General features: G+C 49.7%; 1 protein-coding gene across 8 annotated transcripts in view; it reads left to right on the forward strand.

The window, feature by feature from the left end:
* GDPD5 (glycerophosphodiester phosphodiesterase domain containing 5) overlaps positions 1–25,735 on the forward strand; it is a 182,162-nt gene that overhangs the window by 140,827 nt on the left and 15,600 nt on the right. For all 8 annotated transcript variants that reach the window (XM_051608708.1, XM_051608707.1, XM_051608714.1 and 5 more), the window contains 6 exons: positions 3,222–3,320; positions 5,832–5,925; positions 11,051–11,196; positions 21,541–21,623; positions 22,759–22,909; positions 23,839–24,057. In XM_051608708.1, coding sequence (XP_051464668.1) covers positions 3,222–3,320; positions 5,832–5,925; positions 11,051–11,196; positions 21,541–21,623; positions 22,759–22,909; positions 23,839–24,057 — 792 coding nt within the window. The remainder of the gene's footprint in view (positions 1–3,221; positions 3,321–5,831; positions 5,926–11,050; positions 11,197–21,540; positions 21,624–22,758; positions 22,910–23,838; positions 24,058–25,735) is intronic.

Here is a 25,735-nt window from a genome sequence, read left to right on the forward strand (position 1 = left end):
GAACTAACAGTGGAAAAACCTTGGGAGATGACCCAGGTGTTAGAACTGTGGGTGTTCAACGTTCAGGTTGGGGTTTGCTAGAACCCAAAGAGGCCCTGATTTGTATGTACAACTGTTTGAAAAATCCTTGCTGTGAAATGTAAGGGAAGATGTAGATCTGGTGTTTGGAGCACAGAAGGGGAGATGAAGGGTGTGCAGCAGGCTGGGGGAGAGACAGTGCCAAGGAAAATGCCTTGGCAGGATTCAGTTGTAACTGGCAACGTGCTGGTAGGTAATTAAGGCATCAGTCTGGAACCTCCCAATACACAACTCCTCCTGAAATTGGTTGTTCTGACTTGACAAGGTCCTGCAGGATCAGAACCTGAACAGATGTACCACCCCCCAGGAGAGGGAGAGCAGAGACCTCCCGGCCCTCTCTTTTTTGTTTCCTAGAAATGATGATTCCTTGGGAGGAGGGGATGGAAGGCAAAAGGGGGTGGGGGCTGTCTGACTGCTGCTGGGAAAGAAATTGTGGGTTCTTGGGTCTGACATATGTTTCTTCCTCACAGGAAATGGTATTTTTCAGACATGCTCCAGGTGGTGGGTGGGTTTGGATGAGTAAGTTCAGAAGAGGAACGTGTTGGGGGAGATCAATTAGTTCTTGCCTACAGAAACCCAGCTTCCTTCCCTTCTCCCAAAAACCTCCACCTTTCATTATAACTCAAATCACAGAATCATTAAATGGTCAGGATTGGAGATCATCTGGAGATCATCCAGTCCAACCCTGCTAGAGCAGGATCCCCTAGAGCAGATCCCACAGGAACATGTCCAGGTGGGGCTGGAATGTCCCCAGGGATGGAGACTCCACAGCCTCCCTGGGCAGCCTGTCCCAGGGCTCTGTCACCCTCACAGGCAAGAAGGATTTTCTCACATTCAGGTCAAACCTCCTGTGCTCCAGTTTGTGCCCATGGCCCCTTGTCCTGTCACTGGACGTGCTGCTCTGTCTCTCTCTTCCCCTCCCCACATCTCCCTCAGCTTTCTGTTGAGGTTGAGATAGGAGATGGGAAAAAATTTAATATTCTTCTCTGCAACTGTGCTGAATTACCTTCAAATATAGATTAAAGCGTGTGGCAAAGGCTGGCATGTGCAAATAGCATGATTCCTTCCAATTTCCTTCTATAATCCTCCAAAAAAGAGCTGAGGAGCATAAGCCGAGTTGGAGATGCATGAGGAAGCATAAGAAGCAACAAATCAGAGCTGATGGGAGGAAAAAGTGATGATATTATAGAATCACAGACTGGTTTGGGTTGGAAGGGACCTTAAATGCAATAGTTCCAATCCCTTGCCATGGGCAGGGACATCTTCTACTGGACCAGGTTGCTCCAAGCCCCATCCAAGTTGGCCTCAGCCTGGAGATAACACTTGTGTCCTGACATCTCTGTGCTGCACAGGGCAGCAACATCAAGGAGAACTAGGGGTGTTCTGAAGAATCTTGCTGACAGAGTCTTCTCTTGTTGCTGGCTTGGGATACAGATAAATCTGGGGGGATGTAAAATGGATGAAAAGTAGATTTGGTCCTGTGGGCCAGTGTTAAGCTCTGGCAGGTGACCCAGAGGTCTGACCACAGGATGGGGCAGCAGAACAACCCCTGCATGGAGGGCCCCATGGCAGAGTGCAATTGTCCACCCCCATTGCTGTGTGCTCTAATAATGTGGAGTCCTTCATGAGGAAAATTCTTGAAATAGTGTAGCTGGTCATCCTAGGCAGCTAGAGGGTGCATTTTAAACAGACAAGTGACTCCCATCCTTCCTTGGGTGGGCACGAGTGGGCTGGTTAGGGTTGGCAGGTGGTTTGAAAGCAGCCTTGGGGATCCTCTTCAACCTGAGGCAGCTGGATCTTTTGGCCTTTTCTCCTGCCCCATGTGCTTTGCTCATGTTTCCCAAAAGTCAGCTGCTCAGCTTAGGCCATTGCTGCCCTACAGACACCTCAGGCTGTTGGAAGGTCTGTCTGTGGGCATCCAGGAGAGGAAAACAGGTGGGAACCGAGGGTGAAACTAGGAAAAGAAACCCTGTCCTTGCACATTAAAGTGATTTCTGTACATTTTGCCAACGTGGGGGGGATTTTCTTCCATGTTTAAGGTATTAAGTAAATCCCAAATTGGTCCAGAGATGTCCTGTGCATCCTGAATGATTAGTTCACTGTTATGTATCAGTTGACCATCTCTGCCCAAGTCCCCCAGAGAAATTTCAGGTCTAGACAGTGCATGAGATGGAGACACAGAGCAGCAGCATCTCTCTAATCCTGCAGGCCAGCACAGACTGGGACACCAGACAAGAGAGGTGGAGGATGGTGAACTATTTTTGACACACAGCCCAGATTTTTTCAGCTGGAAATATTTCTGTGGCAGTTTTTGATGATCTGAACTTTTTACCTTCAAACTGGAGGTGACATTTTTGACTCAGACTTCTGAGCTCTCCCATGTGGAGGGAGAGAGAGGCTGAGGGGGGGTGTCTGATGGACTAGGACTTGTTCTGTCATCTCAGTTCAGCTACTGTGTCATCCAGAGCCTCTTCTCAAGCTGCAATATCTGTTGTCCCTGGTCTGTCAACAAGGCATGGGTGCTGACCACACAGTTGTTCAGGCCCAGTTGAAGTCACATCTATGCACCAAGTTATGCTTGAACCATCTCCAGATGATCCTCAGGTGATGGGGATGCTCTGTCTTGCTTGCACACATGTTCACCCTTTACTGAGAAGTGTTCAAGTTTTTATCTCTGAACAGAAACATTGGAGAGTCAAGTTGGGTGAAGTCCACCAACCTCCCATAGCACTGGTGCATCACAGGCTATTGTAACAAGACCAGGAGACTCCAGATTCATCTCCTGAAGTTGCCTAGCACAGTCCAACCTGTATTTAAGCTGTTTCTGATCCAGTTTGTTGGCAGGACAAATCACCTGATCTTTCCATACCACTGTCCACTGTGTGAAGAAAGTGAGAGATCATCCATGAGATGTGTCCTCCTGGGACTATTTAGCTCAGTGCTGTTTCTCCAGAGGTGAAAAAGGGTAGATTGTGCTGGGACAGCACACAAGCCCAACCTCTTTCCATGTGGGTCCTAAGGCTAGTTCTGTTAGGCTTTTTGTGACACACAAAACTTGCTTTCTCTCCATTTCCCAATCTGTAAAGCTGCTGTGATAAAGATACAAAGGCTCCAGTATGTAAATGCCCTCATATTTGTTGCAGATTGGCCTGATGACAACCTTGATAACTACAGTGGTGACCATGTCATCAATAGCACAGCTTTGGGACGACGAATGGGAGGTGGTATTTATATCACTGCAAGTAAGTTGTTTGCAAGGATGCTTCTCTGGGTGGGCAAGGGACCAGTCATGGGCTTTGTGGTCATTTTACTGTATAAATCACTCTCAATATGGGAATCTTGGCAATGTGAACATTTCTAGCAAAGCACCCATGGAGTCCTCAAGGCCACTACATCACTTGGTCTCCATCACAGAATCATGGAATTGTCAGAAGAGAGGGGACCTCTGGAGACCATCTAGTCCCACTCCCCTGCTGAAGCAGGATCACCCAGAGCACATCACCCAGGGCTGCATCCAGGGGCTGGAATATCTGCAGAGAAGGGGACTCCACACCCTCCCTGGGCAGCCTGTCCCAGGGCTCTGTCACCCTCACAGGCAAGAAGTTTTCCCTCATCTTTCAGGGGCACTTCCCATGTTCCAGCTTGTGCCCGTTGCCCCTCGTCCTGTCCCTGGGCACTGCTGAGCAGAGTCTGGCTCCATCCTCCTGCACCCACCCTGAGATACTGCCAGGCATTCAGAAGGTCTCCCCTCAGCCTTCTCTTCTCCAGGCTGAGCAGTCCCAGCTCTCCCAGCCTTTCCTCATCAGGGAGATGCTCCAACCCCCCAGTTGCTGCCTCCCCTGGACTCTCTCCAGCAGTTCCCTGTCTCTCTTCAACTGGGCTCCTTTTAAACTCAAACCAGATCTTGGCTGCAGAGTCAGAGGTGGAAAATACTGAGGCTGGGTGTGACTCAAGAGCTGTTGGAGTGGCAGGGCAGTTCCTCCTCTTGGTTTGGCACACGATGCTTTGGATGGTGGTGTCCAGGTCTGGAGCACTGTGCTTTTCCCAGCCCTATGGGAGGAGTACCCTGGATTTATTTTTGTATTGCACATGTATTTTTACATATATATATATGTATGTATGACTAAAAAAAGAATGCAATGCCTGTGCTCTAGTCCTGTTTTAAGCAGGACTTGTGGAATGCTGCAGGGCTGTGGAAATGTTAGAGGACAAGAGCTACAAAATGCTCATTTTTTTTTCCTGCCGCCTCAAAAAGGGATCCAAATATTGTATGCAAATATTCAAAAATATGTGGTGGGGGAGGAACAGCATTGGCACAAGTGACTAACGTTTCCCAGAAGTGCTTCCCTTCTCTTGTTTTTTAAAGGCTTAAGCAAACGTGTGGAGAACAGAAGCGTGGTTCAGGGGATTCATCTCAGACTTTCTCTCGTGGTGATACATGGTGGGGATCACAGTCCAGGGTGTTCATAAAATCATAGGGTGGTTTGGATCAGAAGGGACCTTAGGGACCTTTAAAGCTCACCCAGTCCAACCCCCCTGCAGTGAGCAGGGACATCTTCAACTAGATCAGGTTGTTCAGAGGTGCATCCAACCTGACCTGGAGTGATTCCAGGAATGGAGCATCCACAGCTTCTCTGGGCAACCAGTGTTTCACCACCCTCAATGGTAAAACATGTATTCCTTAAATGTAGCCTAAATCTCCCCTCTTTTAGTTTTAAACCGTCACCCCTTGTCCTGTCACAGCAGGCCCTACTAAAAGGTCTGTCCCCATCTTTCTTTTCAGCCCCCTCTAAGAATAGGAAGGCTGCTCTCAGGTCTTCCTGGAGCCTTCTCTTTTCCAGGCTGAACGACCTCCACTCTCTGTCTGTCCTCACAGCAGAGGTGCCTCCAGCCTTTGGAGCAGATTTGTGGCCTTCTCTGAATGTCATCTTGTGCTGAGGATCCCAGAAATAGGCCCAGCCCTGCAGGGGGGTCTCACCAGGGAGGAAAAAAAGGGGGACAATCCTCTCCCTCGCCCTGCTGGTCACGTTGCTGGTGATACAGACCAGGACATGGCTGGTTTCTGGGCTGCCAGCACACGTGGCCAGCTCACGTTGGGCTTCTCATCAACCAACACCCCCAAGTCCATCTCCTCAGGGCTGCTTTCCAGCCTGTATGGATACCAGGGATTTCCCTGACCCACCTGCAGGACCTTGCACTTGGCTTTGTTGGACCTCCTGAGGTTCACATGGGCTTACTACTTGAGCTTGTCCAGGTCCCTCTGGGTCACATCATGTTCCTCAGCTGTGTCAACCACACCACTCAGCTTGGTGTCATCTCCAAACTTGCTCAGGGTGCACTGAATCCCACTGGCCATGTCTTTGATGAAGATATTAAAAAGTACTGGTCCCAGTATGGAACCCTCAGGGACACCACTCATCACTGGTCTCCAGCTGGACATAAAGCTGTTGATCCGTGTTTAACTGGACTAACAAAAACTTAACTCTTGGTGGCACCAAGAGCTTACTTGAATTTCCGTGTAGTCTAAAGAGGCCTTTTCCCAAATACTTCCCAAGAAGTTGGTTAGATCCAAAGGCAACAGCAGGATTTGGAAGACAGTGAAAACAGGCACAGGAGCCTGACATAGGAGTGGTTTGAAGTCCAGCTGGAAAGAATGACCTGATGCATGACAGAGCCTGTCAGCTCAGTGAATTTGCAAGGGGCTGGAGTGTTTCTAACCATTTTTTTTCCTCTCCTTTCCTTGTGTCCTGCAGGCCACAGCCCCTTTCCTGCACATAGGAGCACTCGCAGCAGTCACAGCCCTGTCCTGGTTGGTGGCAGGGCAGTTTGCACGGACAGAGAAAGCCAGTGAGTACCAATTGGTGTCCTTGCATGGTGGGCAAGGGCTGGTGGGTGGCTGGAGGGACATTGGGTCCTCCCATTGGGAACCAGCTGGCAGGAGGCAGTGCTGGTTGCTTCCCTGGGCTCAGCAGCTTCCAGCTCAGCCACGCTGGGGAAAGGGATGCTCTCCTAGAGTAACCTGGCTGAAACTGGAGCGAGTCTGCTCTGAGGAGACACCCAGATCCCAGAGCTGTCCATTTGAGGTCAGAAAGCACAGCAGGGTTGGAGGTGAAAAGGCTATTTTCAGTGCTGCAATGACTGAGAGCAACTAGATTTCCATCACCCTGCTTTAGAAAACATAAATGCACCCTCTGCAGCTAATGCAGGGTGTTCTTCTCTGGATCTTCTAAGCACTTCTCCCTTCTTCCATCTCCTTGGCTCTTGTTCACCTGCAGTTCTGGGTGGCTTTTGAAAGCCTTCATGGGCTTGTTGCTTGTGATGCAGCAGCACCCAGAGGGCTCAGTAGAGATCTGGTCCCCAGATGGTGAGGTTCTTCCTTAAATACACTTTGAGACCTGGTCAGAGGTCTAAGGGAGCAGAGGGGTGAAGGACACACTGAACCCAACTCTTGGGTCTGATGCTCTCCTGTGCATCTGCCCTGTCCCAACTCTTTTCCAGGTGCTCTCCCAAGCCTGAGCTGTTCCTCCAGGTTTTCTTGTGAAATAACTTGGTCTTTCTCTGCCCTCAGAAGTGTTTTTCTTCAGGGCGTCTGTGGATGTTCTCAGACTTTGGTGCCAGCTCCAGCCAAATTATTTTTAATTGCTATTTAACCTGCAGCAAAACACAAGCCCTGGAAGGATTTGGCAGCACTTGCAAAAGACTTCCAAGAAGTGGGAGTTAAGAATGAGGAAACGGTGTCTGAAGATGGAAAGATTTTGATATCCAGGGAGACCTTTCAAAGAAATAATTGCTCTGCCTTAATTTATAAATATGCCAATAAAACTGTACCTGGTTCTTCTTAAATATAGCCTGGCATGTAATTAGGCTGCCAGTGGAGGGAGGATTTATGGTTCTGCCTAGAGCACAGACTGCACATGCTCCTTTTGAACTCCTCATGCTTCTCCTCTCTCAGCTGAGTTCCCTGAAAATGGCTTATTTTGTTTATTTTTAATAAGCCAGGAACCTCTTTTCCTTCTCTTTTCTGCTCCTGGGTTGGGATATTTTTGTTTGCTTGTCTGTTTTTAAGGAAAAAACCCCCTCTTCTCTACCATTAAAAGTTATTTCAGGGTCATTTTACCAGGGAAACGTGTCTTACCTGGAGAAGTTTAAAAGCATTTTGGTGCAGATGTGCTTGAGGTGTTCAAAGTGGAGAAGAAGAACTGAAATCTCTGAGAAAAACTCCAGTCACTTGCCAAGGGAGAACAAGATTTCACTCAAAAATAACAGTCTCTTGGAAAAAAAAAACCTGGTGCAGCTGCAGTTGTTGGTGCAAGAGTCTGTTCTTGCCATGGTTTTTGAGGCAGGTGCCAGCCTCCAGTGACTGGCTTTTTTTCTGGGCTATTTTATGTGTTGTTTTTTTGTTGTTCCCTCTGTGCTGGTTTTCCTGAAGCTGCAGAACAGATGTTTCTTGAACAGCTGCTTGAAAAGGGGGTGGCCTGTTTTCAGAGCTTGATTTCTCAGGTCAGTCAGAAGCATGGAACAGTTTGGGTTGGAAGGGACCTTCAAAGCTCCTCCAGCCCAACCCCCCTGCAGTGAGCAGGGGCATCTTCAACAACACCAGGTTGCTCAGAGCTCTGTCCAACCTGATCTTGAATGTTTCTAGGGATGGGGCATCTCCCACCTCTCTGGAGAACCTGGGCCAGTGTCTCACCACCCTCATTGTAAAAAATAATTCTTCCTTCTAACTCATAACTTATTGAACTCAAAGGTATCTTGAGCTCTTCATCCTTTGCAGGACAGAGAAAGGACATTAACAAACTTTTAGGGGCTGTGATGTGGCCTCCTTGTCCAAGAGCTTCAGAATATATTAGTTTCCTGGCATATAACCTACATATTGCAAGGCCTGGAGAAGGGACTTTCAAATAGAATATCAAATAGCAAAATGATGAGACTGATCCTAAATTGGCATTAGAGCTGCCATGTTGCAGAAAGTGGGAGACTTACATGTCCTGCTGACTTGTCTTGGATGGTCTCCACTAGAGCTTCTTCCATACAGGCCATCCAACCTCCAAATGAACAATATATGCTTTGCTTCTGTTTCATGTCATGGTTTTTGTGCTTGGTCTCCATTCCCACATGGGCATGGCTGGATGAAACCTTCAGCTCTATTCTAACATGGTCAGTGACCCATCCTGGGGCATCCCTTCCTGGTGGGTGCAGTCTGATGGTCAAAATGTTTGGAAGCCCATATGCATTTCATGTGGTGCTTGTCTTCAGCCTGAACCTGAGCTCTTTCACCCTTAACTGCAGTACCAGGAAGGAAGGGACCAGATTCTTTGCACAGCCTGGGACTTTGCTGACAATTAGGCTGGTTTTCAAAGCCTGGTTGGAAGGGACCTTGGAAGGTCATCTAGTCCAGCCCCCTCTGCAGTGCACAGGGGCATTTTGACTAGCTCAGGTTGCTCAGAGCCCCATCAAGCCTGACCTTGAATGTCTCCAGGGATGGGGCCTCCACCTCCTCTCTGGGCAGCCTGTTCCAGAGCTTCACCAACCTCATTGTGAAGAACTTCTTCCTGATACCCAACCTCAATCTCCCCTGCTCTAGTTTAAGGCCATTGCCCCTCACCCTATCACTACACACCCTTGTCCCAAGTCCCTCCCCAGCTTTCCTGGAGCCCCTTCAGGCCCTGGAAGGTGCTCTCAGGTCTCCCTGGAGCCTTCTCTTCTCCAGGCTCAACACCCCAACTCTCCCAGCCTGGCTCCAGAGCAGAGCTGCTCCAGCCCTCCCATCATCTCCATGTCCTTCTCTGGCCCCTCTCCAACACCTCCATGTCTCTTCTCTGCTGAGGGCTCCAGAGCTGGACACAACACTCCAGGGCAGAGCTGAGCAGAGCAGAGGGGCAGAATCCCCTCCCTGCCCCTGCTGGCCGCACTTCTTGTGATGCAGCCCAAGATGTGTTTGGCCTCTGGGCTGCAAGTTCACATTGTTTATCCACGTCCAACTTTTCATCCACCAGTACCCCCAGGTCCCTTTCTGCAGGGCTGCTCTTGGTCCCAATATCCCCCATCCTGGATTGATAATGAGGACTGCCCTGACCCAGTTGCAGGACCTTGGTGTTCCTGAGATGAGCAAGAATTGGGTCAGGCTCATGTCCTGTGTCCATCTGGAGGTTGTGATGCTGGTAACACACAACTCCAGGCCACCACCCCTTCATGGTGCAGGTGAGGTCACTGATCAGGATGCCCTTCAGTTCCTTGAATGCTCTCTGGGTACCTGACATCTCTTCCAGACAGAAGGAAAAATTAGCTGGCAAAGTTCTAGTGTTGCTTTCTGGCTTGTGGGAACATGTTTGAATGAGGCTTTTAGATGCTGGAAGCAAAAAGCAGCTGAAGACAGATCAGTTGTGGTCAGGACCAGAGCTGGGCTGTTCTGTCCTTCCCCCAAAAAATCCACCTTCTCCATCTTGTGTCCATGGCAAATATTTCTTTTAAAGGCGTTTTTTTGGAGGTTTCCTCTTGAGTTCCAAAGCCTAAAAGAGCTTGTAAAATAAATAACAATTTAAAAGAGGTAGAAAAATGAAGGATTTTGCTTTTAATATCTGTGGTTTCATGTGGCTCCAAATAACTCAGGATTTCAAAGCTGCCTGTTGTTCTATATAAGGAATAAATGTCTGTGAGGTCCCAGGGGGTTTCTGTTGTGCTGTCAGCACCTTTGAAAGTTTCCCAGAGACTCTGGACCTTGTGAGAAGTCACTGGTAGCTGGGGGTGGGTGTTTGAGGCACAGCATGGGAGGCAGAGCTGCTCATCTGGCCCCAGGCATTGCAGTCAAGACCATCTTTGCTGCATTTGCTGATCTTGTTAGACAGTTGTTTGGGCAAGGAAGCACCATCAAGACCTTAAGATTTATTTAAACATGTCCAGCTTCATCAGCAGAACATTATTACTGCCAGTTAGCTCAGTTCTGGGTGGCACAGATCTTCATGCAGAAGCTGTTAAAGTGGTGTTACTCTGGCTGGGGTGGTGTTAGTGAATCATTGAGGTAGAATCATAGAGTGGATTGGGTTGGAAGGGACCTTAAGGATCATCTAGATCCAACCCCTCTGAATGGGCAGGGACACCTCCCAGCAGCCCAGGCTGCTCCAAGCCCCATCCAACCTGCCCTTCGACACTGCCAGGGATGGGGCAGCCACAGCTTCCCTGGGCAACCTGGGCCAGGCTCTCCCCACCCTCACAGGGAAGAATTTCTTCCTGATGTCCAACCTAGATCTCCCCTTTTCCAACCATGCCCCCTCATCCTATCACTCCATGCCCTTGTGAAATGTCCTTCTCCAGCTTTCCTGTAGACCAATGTAAACCCAAGTGTTATTAAATGCACCCACATTGTGCTGTGACATGTTTCACAGAATCACAGAATATCAGGGGTTGGAAGGGACCTCTGGAGATCATCGAGTCCAACCCCCCTGCCAGAGCAGGACCAAAACTAGGGCAGATCTCTCAGAAATGCCTCCAGGTGGGTCTTGAATGTCTCCAGAGAAGGACACTCCAAAACCTCTTCGGGCAGCCTGTAACCCTCACAGTAAAGATGTTCTTTCTCATGTTGTAGATATCTTGTTCTTCATTTATTAGATATATTTCACTGATGTATTTCTGCTGTCAAGCAGGGCAAAATTTGATGCTGTCCCACCCAAAGGGCTGCAAATCAGCAGTGTTTTGGGCTGCATTGCTGAGACTTGAAGCAATTTGCTCAAGGTTTTGTTTCCTCAACACAAAAGAAAGTGAAAACCTCCCCCAGGACTTGATTAACTCAATGAGATTATTTTTTTTTTAAATAGAATCTTCTTTTCCCAAGACACAGAGCTCTGCTGTTGCAGCAGGGGCAATAGGTGTAGACCAGTCTCTTTGGGGGACCTCAGTTGTCTTGACTTTGCTCCTGTGGCGTGAGGAGGTCGGGACCAAGGTTTTCACCAGCTCCTTCTCTCTCTTTCCATCTCAGCTTCTCAGATGCTGATGTTCACTGCATACCTTGCAGTTGTAGTTGCACTTTACCTCGTCCCCCTCACCATCTCATCCCCTTGCATAATGGAGAAGAAGGCCCTGGGACCAAAGCCAGCCATCATAGGTCACCGTGGAGCACCAATGGTGAGTAACCTCACAACTTTAGTGCTGAGTTGGCTGACTCTTCTGCCTCCATGAAGGATGGGACCAGATCTGATGGTCTCCAGAGAATGTAGTGGCAAATGTAATTTGGAAGCCCCTTTCCTGGTTGGATTCAGCGTGGTGGTAGCTCAGTACGTGTCGAATCACCCCCCAGATGTTCCAAATGCCTCCCAAACAGAAGGATTGGATTGTTCTGGCAGTTTTTTGCTCTCCGGGCTTGGTCCTCAAGCAGCAGCAGCAGAAGTTTGTGATATTTGTATTTGTAAAATTTGAGGCTCAGTCTTTGTGGCCTTTGCAGGACCTCAGCAGCAGTGGTTGGACTCAGCTCCCAGCAGGCTGCCTCCAGTATGTGGCAACCTGGAAAAAACAAAAACAAACAAACAAAACCCCAGCTGTGCTTGACCCTCCATGACCTCACGGTGCTCTGACATTGCAGGTCATCCTGAGGCTGGGTGAGATGATGAAATATCCCTGTCATCTGCCTCTGGGGGTAGACCTTGAGATCATAATTGTGTAGTCCTTTCTTCTCCAAGGTTTCTGGGTGTGTCCAGGTTAAAGATGGAACATGTTGGCTTGGGCAGAGCCCTGGGCTGGAGTGACACTGTCCTCTGGTGTCTGGGTCCCTAGTCTGGGTGTTTCTGCACCCAGGTCTGTTAGGTGGTTCTACCTCCATCTCTCTCTGCTGGTTGAGAGACCTCAGACAAGAAGGTGCACTGCTCTGGTCTTGTGAATGTTTGGGGCTTTTTCAAGGTATCCAACACATTTTTTACTGCCACCCAAAGCTCCTCTCCAAGCCCAAGAGTGTGCACTAGGAGTTTGCTAGGTGAGAGAAACACCCATCATGACACAGAAGTGTTTTCTTGTAGTTCTCTTGATTTTGACCCATTTTCCTCTCTAAGAAACCCCTTGAAACTCCAGGTTAATTTGCATTGCTTCTGTTTTCCTTCTGTGGGTGGTGCAATGAAGTTCTGAGTGTGCTAAATGCTTTTTCATGTCTGACAGAGTTTCTACCAACCATGAAGGCCAGAAGAAGCCAAGTGAGGCTCTGCATGGCAGGAAATCACAAAGCCTGTTAGGGTTTTTTCTCCCTATGGGGTTTCCAGGCCTGGGAAGATAAAACCTGTGCTCCAGATTGAACTAATCACATCAGCTTACCTGGAGTATGACCCACATGAAAGACTTGGTCTTCTGCTTTGCTTCACATTCTTGATCTCCTTCTAGGACCAGGTGACCCACCTGCTGGATGAAGGGAAGGCTGTGGATGTTGTCTGCCTGGGCTCTAGTAAGGCCTTTCTCCTTTCACAGCATTCTCCTGGAGAAGCTTGCAGCCCCTGGCATAGACAGGTGGACTCTCTGGTGGATTAAAATCTGGCTGGATGGCTGGGCCCAAAGAGGTGGGATAAATGGGGTTCAGTCCAGCTGGTGGCTGGTCACCAGTGATGTCCCCCAGGGCTTGGTACTGGGGCCAGTTCTGTTTCATATTTTTATCCATGAACTGGATGAGGGGATGAAGGGCACCCTCAGCAAGTTTGCAGGTGACTCTAACTGGAGCTGTAGTGATGATCTGCTCGAGGGTAGGAAGGCACTGCAGAGAGATCTGGAGCTCTTTGGGCTGAGGTCAACGGGATGAGGTTTAAACAAGACCAAGTGCCAGGTCCTGCACTTTGGTCACATGAACCCCAAGCAAGTCTCCAGGATTGGGGAAGAGTGGCTGGAAAGCAGCCTGGTGGAAAAGGATGTGGGAGTCCTGGTGGGTGGCCAGCTGAAGAGTGTACCCAGGCCAGCAGGGTGCCCAGGTGGCCAGGAAGGCCAAGACCATCCTGGACTACATCAAACATAGTGTGTCCAGCAGGAGTAGGGAGGTGATTGTGCCCCTGTGCTGGGCTCTGGTGAGGCCACAGCTTGAGCACTGTGTTCAGTCTGGGTGCCACAGGATAAGAAAGACACTTGAGGTCCTGGGGCATGTCCAGAGAAGAGCAACAAGGCTGGTGAGGGGTTTGGAGGGCATGTCACAGGAGGAGAGGCTGAGGGAGCTGGGGGTGTTTAGCCTGAAGAAGAGAAGGCTCAGGGCAGATCTTCCTGCTCTCTACAACTGCCTGAAGGGAGGTTGTAGAGAGGCTGGTGTTGGTCTCATCTCCAAAGAAACTGGCAATAGAATGAGAAGAAATGGATTTAAGTTGTGCCAGGGGAGGTTTAGGTTGGATATCAGGAAAAATTTCTTTACTGAAAGAGTGGCGAGAACTTGGAACAGGCTGCCCAGGGAGGTGGTGGAGGCACCATCCCTGGAGGTGTTCAAGAGGCATTTAGATGTGGTGCTTCAGGATATTTAGTGGTTGTGGTAGTTGGATTACAATTGGACTTGATGATCTTGAGGGTCTCTTCCAACCTTAACAATTCTATGGGTCCATGGTTCTGTGCTCATCTTTGGAGCCAGCAAGCACTCCCTGTAGCTTGGAGCAAACCTATCTGGGAGGGTGCTGGTGGTGCAGCAGGTTGCAAAGGTTGATCAAGAGTGGTGGTAGGCTCTGTGCTTCGTGTGGAGCTGTGGCCCAGGTGTTCAGCAGGATGCATCTCTCCTCTTCACCATTCCCTGATACACAGAGCTGGTTGTCTCTTAGCAGCAGATGTTTTTCTCTGAAGCCTGCAAGAAGCAAGATCTGAGACTTGCAAGCCTTGTTCCAACCTCCAGGCAATAGCCTGTGTGGCCCATGGTGAGCTGGCAGGAGGTTTATCCAGCTGCTTTGCCTTTGCTCTGTGTGCAGTGATTGTGCCCTTGAGTGGCAAAGCTGAGATGGGAGAACATAGATGAAGACCAGAGGAGTGTTCCAAACTTCCTTCTGTGCTACCTATGCCCAGCTTTTCATTGTACCAGTTGTCACCTGGAGTTTGAAGAGCTCCACCTGCAGTGCAAGTCCTCGGGTTGTGCTAAGTCACATCTGCTTGGAAATCAATTATTGGAAAGCCTTGGCAGAGGGATTTCTGCTCATGGGGTCTTGTTTCACGGGGCTGCATCCTCCCCTTTTGCTGTTCAACCCAACTGCATGTAGATTGAGTTTCCAGAAATGGCCAAGTGGAGCTGGGGAGGAGGAAACAGCCCAGAGAAGAGTCTGGAAACGGGGCTGTAGGACACAGATGTCCCCCCTTGGGCAGTGACAAGATCAAAAGCCTTTGCAGAGCCTGGGAGTTTAGGACCTGAGGTGAAACTGGATCTAGTGGGAGTGGAGATGGTAAAAAGAAATAGACTATTTGCCTTCAAATCTCCTGAAGCAAGACAAGTGTGAGCTGGGAGCTGGTTGCTCCACCAGTTTGGCAGGACTGGGTCTGTAATACTGCATCTGCACACCCAGTCCTTGGAGAAAGACACAACTGAGTGCTCCTCTGACAAGAGCCAACAAAGGGCATCATCCATGGGATGGCTGAAGATGCCTCTTGTTCTGAAATAATGGATGTGTTGGGGAGATGATATATGGGGCAAGAGGTGGCTGAGGGGAGACCTGCTGGCTCTGCAGCTCCTGAGAGGAGGTTGGAGCCAGGGGGGTTGGGCTCTGCTCCCCAGGAACAAGCGACAGGACCAGAGGGAACGGCCTCAAGTTGTGCCAGGGGAGGTTGAGGTTGGATCTGGGGAACAATTCCTTCCTGGCAAGGGTTGTCAGGGCCTGGCCCAGGCTGCCCAGGGCAGGGGGGAGTCCCCATCCCTGGAGGGGTTTCCAAGCCCTGGAGATGGTGCTGAGGGACACGGGGCAGGGGTGGCCTTGGCAGGGCTGGGGGAAGGGTTGGACTGGACCATCTGAAAAGTCTTTTCCAACCCAAAAGGTTCTCTGCTTCTATGTGGTTTTAGTCCAATCATTGGCTCATGTGGAGACTGATACTGGAAGGGACCTACAAGGGAGGGAAAATTCAAAAACAATGAAAATGCTGCTGATGTTTCTGGAAGGATGAGAAAACAGCCTTGAAGCTTGTCCATGAAGCAAAGACCCAATCCTTTAGTGGAGCTCAGAGCACAGTGCCAGATGTGTGCAGTGGCTGAGTTACTCTTGGGAACAAATTTAGTCCTTCTGTGCAAGCTCCTTTGCTTGTCTCCCCAACATACAATTATGCAGTGATTTGTTTTGCTTTTTAAGGCCTGACAATGTGGTTAATTAGGGAAAAAATACATTGTGATGGTGTCCAATCATAGCAAGGCTGCTCTGCTCTAACTGCAGACTTTCAGAATCTTTTCTAAAGAAGGTCCAAAGCTCTTGTCTGAATATGAAAGCATTTGCAATTGTCCTCTAAGCAGAAAAATATTTAAAATTAGTTCTTCCATGGTTAATTTTCTGAAATTACTTGCTGTGTCTCTGTAGCAGGAAGAAGTTAAAACTAGCCTGATTTTTTTTTTGCAAGGGATGAACCTATCAAACCAAGTGTGAAGACAAAGAACAGCTTCTAGAAATCCTGTACAGGGTCTGTCTGTACAGGCCAATGGTATCTTGGGCTGCATGAGGTGGCCAGTAGGTCAAGGGAGGTCATCCTCCCCCTTTATTCTGCTCTAGTGAGGCCACATCTGGAATGTTGTGTTCAATTCTGGGCTCCCCAGGTCAAGAGAGACAGGGAACTGCTGGAGAGAGTCCAGGGGAGGCAGCAACTGGGGGGTTGGAGCATCTCCCTGATGAGGAAAGGCTGAGAGAGCTGGGACTGCTCAGCCTGGAGAAGAGAAGGCTGAGGGGAGACCTTCTGAATGCCTGGCAGTATCTCAGGGTGGGTGCAGGAGGATGGAGCCAGACTCTGCTCAGCAGTGCCCAGGGACAGGACGAGGGGCAACGGGCACAAGCTGGAACATGGGAAGTGCCCCTGAAAGATGAGGGAAAACTTCTTGCCTGTGAGGGTGACAGAGCCCTGGGCCAGGCTGCCCAGGGAGGGTGTGGAGTCCCTTTCTCTGCAGATATTCCAGCCCCTGGATGCAGCCCTGGGTGATGTGCTCTGGGTGATCCTGCTTCAGCAGGGGAGTGGGACTAAATGATCTCCAGAGGTCCCTTCCCACTCTGACCATTCCATGATTCTGTGAGTTGTTGGATGTTGGCATGGCTTATATATGAGAGAGGTTTTGGAGTGAAATTTCTGCTTTGTGCCCCAGGGCTTCCTTCACTTCAGCACTGGTTTATTTAGCAATTGGGTGTGTCCAGTTACACTGGATCACTGCAAACCTGGATCTGGGTTTTACACATAGTGTGCCTGAATATTGTATCAAGCAAGAAAACCCATCAAAGAAACTGGAGGGAGACAGAGAAAAAATACAAATAGAAAGATTGTTTGTGTGTTTAGTTATTTCAGGTTTGCTGTAAAACCTTTTGAAAGATCAGGATTCATCTCAGTAATTTCTGTATTGGCAGCTGTCTCATTTGGATACATCTTTGGCCTAAATATGCTGAATTTTGGGGGCTTCAGTGCTCTCTTTCCTGGAGGGAGACAGAGAGAAGCTGGGATGATGGCAAGACCTGTTACTCAGGTTCTGCCTTTTCACAGAAAACCTCCCGTTGTGAAGGATGTGAACTCCTGGTACAGATTGGTCCTGCCTCCAAAGTGGTGCCTGGGGAACCTCCAGGAACAAGCAGCATCTGATTTTAGGGGACAGGCTTCAATTTGCTCTCCTGGTTTTCTGGGTGACCTTTACTGGCTTATGTCATTGGTGTGAGTGGCTTGTTCAGTCCCCTCAAGGCCAGAGTTGACCAAAAGGTTGAGAAACATGGGAGGGCAGATTCTGCATCAATGATGGACACATTTGGAGATGCAATTATTTATATCAGGGTGACTGGCTCTGGCCAGGTTAGGACCTTACCCACCACATGCTCACAAGAAGATGATGTCTCTGCCTGCAAGGCTTGTTATCTGCTTTCCCAGAGCTTCTGAGGTGCAGGGGATGGGGCTGTCAGCTGGTGTAGAGGCTGCCATCGTGGGCCAGGTGGTTATGGAGAGGACTTCAGCTCCGTGCTGATGGAGGGCAGCCAGAGATGTCCATCCATCTGTGATCCTCTCCATGAGGCTGCTCTTCACTTCTAGTGATGTTGTGACACAGGTGATGTTACAGCTCCTGAAGCTGTGTTTGGGTGGTTGAGCCTCAGGTGTCAGCCTGTCCTGACAAGAGTTTTAAAATGCTGTTTCCTCTGCACAGCTACAAAACTCTGCTTCCAACACAGATCTGGACAGAGATCTGTAAGGTGATTTAACTTGTGTTTGAGGTCAAGCTCCTGGGAAAGGAATGGATGAGCCTCAGGTTTGAGCAGCCACACTCAGCTCTGGTGCCATCCAGTTAAGTTTGGTCTGTAGGGGCTGGAGATGAGGCAGGAGAAGGATATTCTGGTTGACAACTGGTTGAACACGAGCCAGGAGTGTGCCCAGGTGGCCTGGAAGGCCAGTGTCATTCTGGCTTGTACCAGGAATGGTGTGGCCAGCAGGAGCAGGGAGGTGATTCTCCCCCTGTGCTCAGCCCTGGGGAGGCATCACCTCCAGTCCTGGGTGCAGCTCTGGGCCCCTCACTGCAAGAAGGGTCTGGAGGTGCTGGGGCAGGTCCAGAGGAGACAACGAGGATGGAGAAGGGACTGGAGGGAAAGTCTGATGAGGAGAGGCTGAGGGAGCTGGGCTTGTTTAGCCTGGAGAAGAGGAGACTCAGGGGGGACCTTCTCACTCTCTACAACCACCTGAAGGGAGGTTGGAGTCAGGTGGGGTCGGGCTCTTCTCCCAGGCAACCAGTGACAGGACGAGAGGGCCTGGCCTGAAGCTGCTCCAGGGGAGGGTTAGGTGGGATATTAGGAAGCACTTCCTCATGGAAAGGGTGATCAGACTTTGGGATGGACTGCCCAGGGCAGGGGTGGAGTCCCCATCCCTGGAGGGGTTTCCAAGCCCTGGAGATGGTGCTGAGGGACACGGGGCAGGGGTGGTCTTGGCAGGGCTGGGGGAAGGGTTGGACTTGATAATCTGAAAGGTCTTTTCCAACCAAAACCATTCTATGATGCATGCAGTAAGAGATCTTCATTGTCTGGTGGGTAACAGCAGTGCCATCCTACCCTTGTTGAAGGGTTTTACCTTGATTTCTTAGGGAATATAGTAAAACTTGGCCTTTCCAGTCTCCCTGAGCCTGAGAGATGAGTTACAGCTCAACATGCTTTGCTTTTCTAATCCTTGTATGTCCCCATCCCTGGCAAGAACACTTATAGGGCCCAGGGTTCAGTTGCTGTTTGTTGTGGTGTGACACCTTGAGCTGAGACTTGCTTTGCATCCACCCAACAACCCTTCCTGGCCTTGCATTTCCCTTGGGTTTCTCTAGCTCATAGAATCATGGAATCTTTCTTATTGGAAGGGACCTTGAAGATCATCAAGTCCCACCATAACCTAAATCCTCCTACCATAACCAGATTTACCTGTTCAGTGCTTAAATCATGTTCCCAAGCACTGTACCTACATTTCTTTTCAACACTTCCAGGGATGGTGACTCCACCACCTCCCTGGGCAGCCTGTGCCACTGGCCAACCACTCAGCTCTTCCTAGTTTGAACCCCACACCCTTCATTTCCTTGAGATGGCTGCAGTCTCTGAAAGCAAACATTGAGCATCACCCTGTGGAGAGAGGAGCAGTGTTATCCTGAAGAAACCTGAGCTACTCGATGGGGAAAACCTGAGATGCTGAAAGCAACCCAAGAAGATGGAGCAGGTCTGCCTGGCTGGGATCTTTAGATCTTTGGGTGGCTGCTGCTCCCTGCTGCCAGCTCTGGGCATCCGGGATATGGTGCAAAAAGCTCTTTCAGCTCGACCTTGGGTGACCCAGAGCTGGGCTGTGCAAGAGGGAGTGATGGAGGCGTTGCCTCTGTCTTCTCCTGAACAAGTCAGGCTTTGATTGGGACCTTTTTTAGGATGGTAACGTGCCTCTGTGCAGCCTTTGTGGAACAAAAAGCAAACAGAACTATTATTTCACTTTGCTTGAGCCAGAGGGATCCAGCAGAGAGATACCAGAGCTATTTGCAGGTGGTTGCTGCCATTTGGTCTGATTATTCCCCCCAAAGCTTTGACCTGAACGTGTGAGGTCATCACCTAATAAGAAAAGTAATTATTCCCAGAGACACTTTAACACTTGAGCAGGTGTTTGCTTGTTGCTTTGTTTGGTTTTGTTTTTTTGTATTTCTGGTGTATGTTGCTCAAATGGTGCATTTAGGCTTTTGCTCTTCGTTATTCTTCTTCCCAAACCCTGAAGAATTCCTGAAAATCAGTGCCTTGTGAATATTCCTTGTGCCCTGATGGAAACTTCCTGAGCCTGGTGGTGGAGGTGGCAGAGATGAGTGGAAAAACCAGGATGTTACAGGTGCTCCAAACCTGAAAATAAATAAATGCAGTTTTAAAATTAGCTTTACTGTGATGTGCTCGTGTTTCGGTGCAGAAAACCTGCCAGATTTTTTTTTTTCCATAGCTGTCTTATTTAATTTTTTTTGACCCTGCTCTGCCTGTTGTTTATTTATGGACATTTGGGGGCTAGTTACACTGTGCTGGTTTTGTAGAAAAGCAAAGTATTTGTCTTCACACTGTGTTGTTTTGAAGCCTGAATTGTTACCATCTGCTCCTTTCAACAGGAAGGGCTTGGAAATAAGATTTGGGTCCTTATCTGTGGTAGCCACAGGGATACATTTCCTAGGCTTAAGGCTGCTTTTTAAAATAATTGTTTAAACTCACTGGAGCCTTTTTATTAGAGAAAGAAACTGATTTTTAGACTGAATAACAGGTGATGTTATTGAAAGAGTAGATGTGGAAATAAAATGTGTGCTGCAGAAGCTGTGGTCCAGTTGTTCTCCACTGGTAATTCCCTGGTCTTGGGAGTGGACTATGGAGTTGGGTGGGGAGAAACTTGATGAAATCCAACAAGGGCAAGTGCAGAGTCTTGCATCTGGGGGAGAACAAGCCCACAGACCAGTACAGCTTGGGGGCTGAGCTGCTGGAGAGCAGGGTAGGAGAAAGGGACCTGGGGGTCCTAGAGGACAGGAGGATGACCATGAGCCAGCAATGTGCCCTTGTGGCCAGGAAGGCCAATGGATCCTGGGGTGCATTAGAAAGGGGGTGGTTAGTAGAGCAAGGGAGGTTCTCCTCCCCCTCTGTTCTGCCTTGGTGAGGCTGCATCTGGAATATTGTGTCCAGTTCTGGGCCCCTCAGTTCAGGAAGGACAGGGAACTGCTGGAGAGAGTCCAGGGCAGAGCCACAGAGAGGCTGGAGGGAGTGGAACATCTCCCTGGTGAGGAAAGGCTGAGGGAGCTGGGTCTCTTGAGCTTGGAGAAGAGGAGACTGAGGGGCGACCTCACCCATGGTTACAGACACGTTCAGGGCAGTGTCAGGAGGATGGAGCCAGGCTTTGTTCAGTGATGTCCAGTGACAGGACAAGGGGCAGTGGGTGCAAACTGGAGCACAGGAGGTTCCATGGGAATATCAGGAAGAACTTCTTTCCTGTGAGAGTGACAGAGCCCTGGGCCAGGCTGCCCAGAGAGGCTGTGGAGTCTCCTTCTCTGGAGACATTCCAACCCTCCTGGACACGTTCCTGTGTGATGTGCTCTGGGTGACCCTGCTCTGGCAGGGGGGTTGGGCTGGGTGATCTTTCCAGGTCCCTTCCAACCCCTGAGATTCTGTGATGCTGTCATTCTGTGACTTTCTCCTTTCTATAATGACATTGTGGTCACTGCTTGCACAAGAACAGAGGAGAAGGAAGAACTCATAAGGTGTTTTAGATACCTCTAGACATAACCTGTGGCTGGAGAATGGGAATCACCTTCACAATTGCTTTCTGAGGGTTTCATTGGAACAGGCTGCCCAGAGTCACTGTATCTGGAAGTATTTTCAACTCTGTGTAGATGTGGTGCTGAGGGACATGGTTTAGTGGTGGACTTGGCAGTGCTGGGTTAGCAGTGGGATTTGATGATCTTAAAGTTCTTTTCCAACCAAAACAATTCCACGATCTCCAGCAAGCCACTGTTTAGGGGACCATGTTGGTGAGCAAATTTCTGTTACACTAACTTTGCACCAGCCCTGGGGCTGGGTTTCTGGTATTGCAAGTGATGGTAACTCTGCAGTGAGCTCTGTCCTCCTTGTGACAGTCCATCAGTGGAGTCAAGTGCATTGGTCATCTTCAGACTTCAGGAAGATGCAACTCTGTCTGAGAACACTGGTACTCCAGTGTCACTGGCCACCACATGATCTGTGCAACAAGATGATTTTGGCTCCCTACAAACTCTAAGCCTCCCTCCCAGCATCCTTGCTGACACTGCTTTGTAAACATTTCCACTCACTACTAACCTCATTGCTGGTTTTTTTTCCCCTATAGTTGGCACCAGAAAACACTCTGATGTCCTTCCAGAAGGCAGTGGAGCAGAAGCTGTATGGAGTCCAAGCTGATGTCATACTGAGGTGAGCCAGTGTGCTGGCTGGTCTGAGGCTTTGTCTGTGGACCAAACCATGGTGGGTCTTTTCTGTCTGGTGTGTGTCTGGTGTGACCACCATTTACCACTGAAAAGGGCAGTTGTGGTGAATGCATCCCATGATTTCTAGCTGTCTTCATTTGTAATGAACAGCTGCTACTAATTGTTCTACTGAGATGAGATCAGATAGTGGGATGAGTCCAGAGGAGGCCCCGGAGATGCTGGGAGGGCTGGAGCAGCTCTGCTCTGGAGCCAGGCTGGGAGAGTTGGGGTGTTCAGCCTGGAGAAGAGAAGGCTCCAGGGAGACCTGAGAGCACCTTCCAGGGCCTGCAGGGGCTCCAGGAAAGCTGAGGAGGGGCTTGGGACAAGGGCAGGGAGGGCTGGGAGCAGGGGGAAGGGTTTCCAGCTGGCAGAGGGAGCTGGAGCTGAGATGTGAGGGAGAAATTCTGGGCTGTGAGGGTGGGGAGAGCCTGGCCCAGGTTGCCCAGGGAAGCTGTGGCTGCCCCATCCCTGGCAGTGTTGAAGGGCAGGTTGGATGGGGCTTGGAGCAGCCTGGGCTGCTGGGAGGTGTCCCTGCCCATGCAGGGGGTTGGGACTGGATGATCTTGAAAGTCCCTTCCAATCCAAACCAGTCTGGGATTCCATGATCCTATGATCTGCTATCAAGAATCTGAGAATAGTTTGTGTGTCTGTGTATCCAGGATGTGAAAAACCTCTGATATTATTGTCATTATAACTGACATCATCATTATTATTGTTGTTGTTATTATTATTAAATAATTCTTGACATTATGACTGACATTATAACCAAGTGACCTGAGTTTGGCACTCTGGACCTTTTGGAGGGGGCAGTGGGGAGGAGGGAGGCAGGGCTGGATAAGGTTATGTCAGCATCTGAATGACTGCAAACATCCAGCAGGTATCTAAGAGCCTTTTTCTTCTGGGTGCCTCTCACTTCAGCTGAACCTGGGGCTGCTGAGGAGGTGTTAATGGGGTTGGGATCTTCACAGTGATCTTTGATGTGGAGCTGTGAGAGAGGCTGGAGTGGGAGCTGGTATTTTTCTAGTGTTGGGGAGGTGGTTGTTCTCCCCCACCTGTAATGGGGCCTCTGACTGTCTCTGCAGCTACGATGGAGTCCCATTTCTGATGCATGACAAGACACTCAGGAGAACAACCAACGTGGAGGAGGTGTTTCCAGAGCGGGCCTACGAGCACTCCTCCATGTTCAACTGGACTGACCTGGAAAAGCTCAACGCTGGAGAGTGGTTCCTACAGGTGCCTGTGGCCGTGCAGAGGGTGTCCTAGAGTCGTGGACATGGCATGAAAGCTCATGCCTAAACCCTCTTTGAGGTGGAGAAGTGTAGATCCACCTCCTTGGTGGAGTGGTCTGAAGTGTAGCTAGACCAAGAATCCATGAACGACATTTGGGGCTGTCCTCTAGTAAACTTAGACTTGGTTTAAAAGACCTTTCTGTGCCCCTTCCAGCATCTGGAATTGGGGACCTTAATGCCTGGTTGACACCACAGAGGACTTCAAGACCCCCAGGAGGGCAAACGTGTTACAAAGAGCACAGAAAAGACAGAATGTTACAATCTCTTCCATTTTCTTTATTTTGCTTTCGTTGACAATTGTCTTCACAAAGCAAAAACACGAAATTCAGCCTTCAAAATCCAGAGGAGGAAGAAAACCTGTGGGCTGGGCTTGACCCACCCTTTGGGGTGCAGCCAGGTTGCAGGTGGGATTTCTTATTGCCAAGCTGCTCTTCAGCCTGTGGCCATGACCTTGTAGGAGAACCTTCGCTGTGGTCTGGAGGGAGGGAGGGCTGCAGCACTTTGGCACACTCAGTAAGGTTGGAAGGGACCTTGAAGATCATCAAGTGATTCATGCAAGCTGGGAGGGGGCTTGCTGAGGCATTGCTGCAGTGAGGCAAGCTCAGACACCACTTCCACATGCTCACTTGAAGCTCTTCAAGCGCTCACTTGGGGGAAGCTTGAACCCACCATAGCTTCGCTGCTGGTCTGACCTGAGCTGTTGTGATGGGTAGGGAAACTGAGGCACAGAGCTTCAGCAAGCTGCAAGATGGTCACCTAGGATAGCTGTCAGCATCCCTCACTGTTACCAAGGTGGGGTAGAAAAGGGTCTTCACCTGCCTTGGAGGAGTCTGGGCTTTGTGGCACTAATGCTGGGATGTGCTTTGCTTTCAGAATGACCCTTTCTGGACGGCTGGGTCCCTCTCAAGGTCTGACTACTTGGAAGCTGCCAACCAGTCAGTCTGCAAGCTGGCAGATATGCTGGAGGTGATCAAGGACAACACAACACTCATCTTGAACTTCCAGGACCTGCCAACAGCTCATCCCTACTACAGCACCTACATCAACATCACCCTGGAAACCATCCTGGCATCAGGAATTCGGCAGCAGGCTGTGAGTTGGGTGGGGTTGGTTGTTTCCAAAATTACTCTCCCTATGGATTCCCCAGATCCTGAAGTGCCTCATTTGATCCCTTTGACAGTTGATTTGAAATGCCAGTTCATGCTGAGAAGTTGTGCTGGGGAGGAATGTGCATCCAGGCTGGTGGTCCCAGACACCTGAGAACTTCTTGGACTGTACTCATGGCAGTGTACATAGGAGCTGGAGGAAAGTGAATGTTCCCCAACTCAGCAATAGTGTCCAGTGTTGGACTCACCAGTACACAGAAGATATTGATAAACTGGGACCAGTCCTGCAGAGGTGACCAAACTGGTCAGGGGGCTGAACAATTGAGGAGGGGCTGAGGGAACTGAGTCTCTTCATCCTGGAAAAGATGTAGGAGAGATCTTATAGGAGCTCTCCAGTACTGGCAAGGAGGTTGTTGAGAATCATAGAATGGTTTGGGTTGGAAGGGACCTGAAAGATCATTTAGTTCTAATCCCCTTGCTGTGGTCAGGGACACCTCCCATTAGACCAGGTTGCTCCAAGGCCCATCCAACATGAACACTTTAAGGGATGAGGCAGACACAGCTTCTCTGGTCAGCCTGTGCCAGTGTCTCACCATCCTCATAGACAGGAATTTCTTCCTAAGATCTAACCTAAATCTGCTGTTTATCAATTTCAAACTGTTGCCCCTCATCCTATCACTACAGGGCCTTGCAAAAGATCTCCTGAGAGCCCTTCCCACCAAGCGACTCGAGAAGAGTCTCAGACACAAGAGAAGAGGCTGAGACCTGGAGGCCAGTTGTGAGCATCAGAGATCCCTTCCTCTCCCTCTGAGGTGGAATGGGGCTCTGAGCAACCTGGTCTGCTGGGAGGTGTCCCTGCCCATGCAGGGGAGTTTGAACTAGATGATCTTTAAGGTCCCTTCCAACCCAAACCATTCTATGATTTAACTCCTTGCTTTTACATAATCCTTCTCCCTGAGCTGAGCAACTGTTGCAGCCTGGAGTCAGCTTCTGCTTGGAGCAGAAATGGGTGTCCTGAAGATAAGGGGTTTTCCACAAAATGAGGTCTATGTACCTGCAGAGATCTCTTCCAGACTTCCTTTTTTGCCCCAGAATTGTCCTTGCTGGGTTATGCCAAGCACTTGAATTTCCAGCTCATGCTGTTGAAATCAGAACCTGTCAGCCTTGTTAGGCTTGTCCTCTCTGACCACAAAGTGTAACAGGTACTCATCCAGCCTGCCAGGAGTTCCTTCTGATGCATTCACCTCTTCTGGAGGAAGAGGACCACTTCCCACGTGTCAGAGGGGCACCAGATCTGGGGGCTTTGGGTGTCTCTTGGAGAATGTCTCTTCATGACCTGTCTTGGGGAGGAAAGTTGGTCCTTGTGCTTGTCCTGTGCTCTCCCTTGAGTATGGACTGGTTGAAAACAGTGTGGTGAGGCTGGCAAGTGGAATGACTACATCCCTCACAGCTCAGGCACTTCAGCTGTACCAGTTAGGGGCATCTATGTGCACAGACAAGTTCTGCACCAACTTGTGGAGTGACAGGCTCAGAAGGAGCTACTTTTAGCTTCCATCTGACTTTCTAACAGCAGCCACTGCCACCCAACTGCCAAGTAACTCTGGGGCTGCAGTCACAGTGTTCTCCACAAGCTTCTGCCAAGTTGGCTAGGTCCAAGGGGGGAC

Source organism: Apus apus, chromosome 1, assembly GCF_020740795.1.
Source record: "Apus apus isolate bApuApu2 chromosome 1, bApuApu2.pri.cur, whole genome shotgun sequence".
Taxonomy (NCBI): domain Eukaryota; kingdom Metazoa; phylum Chordata; class Aves; order Apodiformes; family Apodidae; genus Apus; species Apus apus.